At 51.5% G+C, this 6,128-nt stretch overlaps 1 protein-coding gene across 1 annotated transcript; it reads right to left on the reverse strand.

Moving 5' to 3' along the window:
* Positions 1–309: 309 nt before the first annotated feature.
* Positions 310–5,078, reverse strand: LOC121026521 (uncharacterized; the record flags this gene model as incomplete). The annotated part of the gene is made up of 2 exons (XM_040469350.1): positions 310–650; positions 4,496–5,078. Coding segments are annotated over 2 exons (924 nt in total), but the record flags the coding sequence as incomplete, so codon positions are not given.
* Positions 5,079–6,128: the final 1,050 nt, after the last annotated feature.

Here is a 6,128-nt window from a genome sequence, read left to right on the forward strand (position 1 = left end):
CTCCACATGTGCGCCTCATCGCCCCCGTCCTAAATCCCGGACATGCATAAAATCCATTTCTACTTATTGATACCCTCCTTTGCAGTTGCCTCCATTTACCTCCTTCCATTTCTTCTAATGGACTAACTTTTTCTAAATTAAAATATAAATCTGGCCACCAGGTGTTTAATGGGGCAGTTCCTAGGGTTTTGTTGTAGATTTCATGAGTCTCTAAGTTAGTAATTTCCCATGTCAAATTATAGGGGGTGTGGGGGTTTGGATTTACAGACAGAATTTGCAGAACAATCAAGAGGAGGGCAAGTACCATAGTTACGGCTCAGTCCGTTGGCGGCGTAGGGTCAATTTTAAAGGATTGTCCTTAGTCCAGTCAACAGTCCAGGTTGTCTTTGAGGGTCCAATGAGGTCTGAGAACGGGTCCACCGGTTTGGTGTGGGTGTAATGGATCCAGGCGATTCCGTCTACTTTGATGGCCGTAGGCGTTGTCAGGATGACCTGGAGGGGTCCTTTCCACCTGGGTTCCAGAGTCTCCTGCCAATGACGTTTGACGAGGACCCAATCCCTGGGTCGGAATTGATGAGGAATAGGCGGAGGTCCAGTTTCATAAAGTTCTTTTAATTTGGGCCATACATCTTCATGGACCCTCTGCAAGGCTTGTAGGGAGAGCAAGAGTTCAAGACCATTATCGTTCTCAGTTTTGACAAGGTCATCTTTTAGGTTAGGGATGATGGGGGGGTGGTCTGCCATGCATTATTTCATAGGGTGTGAGTCCCAGTTTGTATGGGGAGTTATGCACCCTGAACAGAGCGTAAGGGAGAAGGACTACCCAATTAGCACCAGTCTCCATGGTCAATTTGGTTAGGGTGTCTTTTAATGTTCTGTTCATTCTCTCTACCTGTCCTGAACTTTGGGGTCGGTATGCACAATATAATTTCCAATCAGCCCCAAGTATGGAAGCCAGTCCCTGACTTACCTTAAAGATGAATGCAGGTCCATTGTCTGACCCTATCATTACTGGAAAACCATACCTGGGCAGGATTTCTTCTAGGATCTTTTTGGCTACAATCTGCACCATTTCATTCTTGGTTGGAAAGGCTTCAGTCCATCCTGAAAAGGTATCTACAAAAACTAGCAAATACTTATGTCCATATTTTCCTGGTTTTACCTCAGTGAAATCTACTTCCCAATAGGTCCCCGGTCTGCTCCCTCTTCGTCTTACCCCTGTTGTCTGAGGATTGCTACTCGCATTGTTGAGTTGGCACACTGTACATTTAGTGACTACTTGATCGACCTTATCAGAGACATTTCTGATTTTTAGTCCAGTCTGTCTCAGTAAGTCCAACATTTGCCGGGAACCTAAGTGGGTGCTGCAATGGATCTGCTCTAGAACTTGCCATCCTAGTTTATCTGGGAGTATAATGCTGCTTTTGGAATCTCTCCACCAGCCATCTTTGATTCGGGTCATAGGAAGTTTACTCATCCATTGAATGTCGCTTTCTGAATACTCAGGGCTGGGGGGCAATTCCCGGGGTCCAGGGTCTGGCAGCTGTAGGGTCAATAATTGCGCTGGGGGCCGAGCTATGTTTTTTGCAGTCTGATCGGCCAAATTGTTGCCCCGGGAAACTGGGTCGGTTGTCTTCTGGTGTCCTGGGCAATGCACAATCGCTAGCTTTTTGGGTTCCCATAAGGCTGCTAGCAGGGCTAGAATCTCTTCTTTATTTTTGATGTCTTTCCCTTCAGCTGTGAGGAGCCCCCGTTCTCTGTATATCGCCCCATGTACGTGAGCAGTGGCAAAGGCATATCGGCTATCAGTGTACACGGTTAGCTTGTGGTCTCTTCCTAAATTTAGGGCCTGGGTTAAGGCTATTAGTTCAGCCTTCTGGGCCGAGGTCCCGGGGGGTAGGGCTTCTGCCCAAACCACCTCGGTTTCTGAAGTTACGGCCGCCCCTGCATACCTTTGTCCCTGGTGAACGAAGCTGCTTCCATTGGTGAACCAGATGGCATCCGCATCCGATAATGGTTGGTCCTGCAAGTCCTCCCGGACCCCATAAACTTGAGCCAGTATGTCGGCACAGTCATGAAGTGGGGTTCCCATGTCCGGGTCTGGCAGCAGTGATACTGGGTTCAGGGCCGTTGAGGGGGTGAAGATGACCCTGAGGGGGTTCAACAGCAGTCCCTGGTAATGAGTGAGTCGGGCATTGCTCAGCCATTGGTCAGGCGGCTGCTTGAGGATGCCGTCGATGGCATGCGGGGTGGTGACTTGTAGCTCTTGGCCCATGGTCAGCTTATCAGCGTCCTTTACCATTAGGGCAGTGGCTGCAATCATCCGGAGACAGGGTGGCCATCCGGCGGCCACTGGATCTAGCTTTTAGACAGATAGGCTACTGGCCTGTGCCAAGGGCCCAAATGCTGGGTTAGCACCACCTTAGCTATGCCTCGGTTTTCATCTACATATAGGTGGAAGGGTTTGGAGACATCGGGGAGTCCCAGGGCAGGTGCTGATAGCAGAGCAGTTTTAATTTGTTGGAAGGCCTGTTCGGCTTCTTCCGTCCAACTAAAGGGCTGTTGATCTTTTGTTGCCTGGTATAAAGGCTTTGCTAATTCAGCAAACCCTGGCATCCATAGTCTGCAGAACCCAGCTGACCCTAGGAATTCTCTCACCTCTCGTGGTGTCTGCGGTCTGGGAATATGAAGGACAGTCTCCTTCCGGGCATCCGTTAGCCAGCGTTGCCCCCCTCTCAGTAAGTAACCCAGGTAAGTTACCTCTGACTTGCAGATCTGAGCCTTCTTTGCTGAGGCGCGGTATCCTAAGGTTCCCAGAGTTCGCAGGAGACCTTCGGTTCCCTGGATGCAGGCTTCGGGTGTCTTGGCAGCTATTAAGAGATCATCAACATATTGTAGGAGAGTTATATTAGGGTGTTGTTGTCTGTACTCACTTCAATCTTCGTGTAGAGCCTCGTCGAACAGGGTCGGAGAGTTTTTGAATCCTTGTGGCAGTCTGGTCCAAGTGAGTTGGCCATTTATGCCCCTGTCTGGATCTGTCCTCTTGAATGCAAATAGCTCTTGACTTTTAGGCGCTAGTGGTAGGCTGAAAAAAGCATCTTTTAGATCCAGAACAGTATACCATCTGGGCTGAGGGCGCTCAAGAGAGTATAGGGGTTAGGAACGGTTGGATTTATGTCCATCACCTGCTTATTGACTTCTCTCAGGTCCTGCACTGGCCTGTATTCCCCGCTGTTGGGTTTGTGCATGGGCAGCAGGGGGGTATTCCATGCTGAGTGGCAGGTGTGTAGGACCCCAAAGTCAAGGAGGCGGCGGATATGCGGTGTGATGCCATTTTTGGCTTCCGTGGGCATCGGGTATTGGCGCACGTGGATGGGGTCCGTCCTGGGCTTGACCTCTATAAATAGGGCTGGGCGATGTTTTGCCAGCCCCATACCACCCGTTTCTGCCCACGCGTCTGGGAAGCGTTGAAGCCAGGGCTCGATACCCTGATCCAGAGGAGTGGGTTTCTGATGGAGCCTGTATTCATCTTCCAGTCTCACAGTGAGTACAGATAAGGGTTGGTTGTGAAAGTCAGTCACTGTGGGTCCCCCTGGTTGGAAATGAATTTGGGCCCCCATTTTGGTAAGCAAATCCCTCCCCAACAAGGGGCAGGGGCTGTCAGGAATGACCAGGAAGGAGTGGGTTACCTTCCCATTTCCTAAGTCCACAGTCCTCTGAGTTGTCCAGGGGTACTTCTTTATTCCGGTGGCCCCTTGTACCCAGGATGATTTTTCAGATACTTTTCCATGGGGCTTGACCAGAACTGAGTGCTGTGCCCCAGTATCAACTAGGAACTGGATTGGGGTCCCCTCCACTTGCAATGTTACCCTAGGTTTGGGGAGGGGATCCGAACCCCGTCCTCCCTATTCTGTATCTTGGGTAAACAGTATGGGGGCTATTTTAGGCTGCCATTGTCCTTGGCTGGGGCGGGGTTGTTTCTTCTTGGGGCATTCTCGTATCCAATGGCCTTTTTCTTTACAACAGGCTCATTGATCTTTATCTAAGTGCCGCCTGGGAGGGCGTGTTGTTTGAGTGCCTTCTGGGGGTGGCTGTTCTTTCTGGACTATAACGGCCAGGACTTTAGTCATTTTCTCTGTGGCCTTGATCTGTCTCTCTTCTGGGGCGTCCCTGTTGTTGTAGACCCGTTGTGCTATACGGAGCAGATCCTGGATCTGTTTACCTTCTAAATCCTCTAGCCTTTGGAGTTTTTTTTTAATGTCAGGAGCTGCTTAATTTACAAAGGACATAATGACAGCAGCCTGGTTCTCAGGGACTTCTGGATCCATGGGGGTAAACTGCCTAAAGGCTTCCATTAATCTCTCTAAGTAAGCAGCTGGACTCTCTGCCTTTCCCTGTACGACCGAATATTCCTTAGCCAAATTGGTGGGCTTGCGAGCTGCAGCCCGGAGACCCGCCATCAGAGTCTGGCGATAAATGAGTAGCCTTCCCCTACCTTCTGCCGTGTTGTAGTCCCATTCGTCCTGTGGAGGTCTGGTTAGGGGGAGAGCCGCATTAATGAGGTCAGGGTTAGATGTCGGCTGACCGTAGTCTCCGGGAACCAGCTTTCTTGCTTCTAATTGGATCCTCTCTCGCTCCTCTGTAGTGAACAGGATGCAGAGGAGCTGCTGACAGTCGTCCCAGGTGGGCTGGTGGGTGAACATGACACTGTCTAAAAGAGCTATTAGGTCTTTAGGGTTATCAGAGAATCGAGCGTTCTGTGTTTTCCAGTTGTAAAGGTCACTGGTGGAAAAGGGCCAATACTGGAGTCGGGGGTTGCCTGTTTCATCTGGGGGTCCTATTTCCTGCAGGGGTAGGGCCACAGTGGAGTCGGGGAGGCGAGGGTTTGGCTCACGCTGGGTGCATCCGCAGGTTCGGACGGCTGGCCTCTCGCGGTTGGTTTCATTTTCAATGGGGCCCTGCGCGGCTGCTGCCTTCTGTCCTCCTGGTTCTGGCGCAGCTGCTGCTTCCCGTCCTCCCGGCTCCCCTAGGGGGGCAACTAGCGGGGCGACTGGTGGGGCGGCTGCTGCGGGCAAGGCCTGGGGTACGAGGGGAGGGGGATGATAGGGTGGAGGGTTTAGGGATAGTAGGTCCTCACTATTGGGCAATATGGGATACAAGGGCGCGGCTGGCGTCCTTGATTTTGGGGGATCTGCAGGCCGTATGGCAAGGACCTTACACGTTCCCGAGGATAGGAAGGGGGCCAACTAAGGGGGTGGATTTTCCATTAAATTCCGCCATACAAGAATGTAGGGAATCTGATCCGGGTGCCCCTCGTGACCCGGTAGAAAAATCTTTGACTTCACCTTAGCGATTATAGGGAGGCAAAAAGTTCCTTCGGTTGGCCATCCAACGCCGAAGGTTGGCCATTTGGAGTGGCAGAGGGTTATTAATTTTCCCCTCCGGATGTCTAGACTCAAATTCTGTCCTCTGGTTCTAACATCCCTGAAGTTAGCAACGAGGAGAGAAAGGGGAGTGCTTTGAGATAGGCCCATCTGTATCCTGGAGGTGGAGGAAAGGATTAAAAGGAGAAACAGTAAAGTTATGAGGATTTCTGGCTGGTCCAGGCCAGGTCACCTGCGAAAGAGAAGGGGTTTAACACTTAAAGGTTATAGAATAGAGAACACAACACTTAGATCGCTAGCGCATTTCGGGTGTCTGTCACCCGGACAGAAGAATTCCGATGGGCCCAAAAAAGTGCCCCAGATGGGTGCCAGTCACCTGAACAGAAGAATTCTGATGGGCCCAAAAAGGTGCCCCAGACGGGTGCCAGTGGACGTCTCCTACTGGACCCGACTGACTGCCCTATAGCGCGTCCGCCAGGGCTGTGTCAGCCCCCGATACAGATCTCGCGCGGAAGAGCCAGAAACGAACAGACAAACAGAAACGGACAGAGCCGGCTCACTTACCGATCGGTCTCAGGGACAACCCGTTGACTTGGGGTCTGGTGGGCTTGGGGGGATCCCGGACGAGCCCCCAAATGATATGCCCCAATTCGAGAGACTCCCCGAAAACAAACCACCAGAGTCAAAGCCAAGCGGCAGGGTCGTTTATTGCAGGTTCGAACCCGGTCCTCCGCGCACTCGTTG

Source organism: Herpailurus yagouaroundi, unplaced genomic scaffold (assembly GCF_014898765.1).
Source record: "Herpailurus yagouaroundi ecotype Mexico unplaced genomic scaffold, PumYag 123572, whole genome shotgun sequence".
NCBI lineage: Eukaryota > Metazoa > Chordata > Mammalia > Carnivora > Felidae > Herpailurus > Herpailurus yagouaroundi.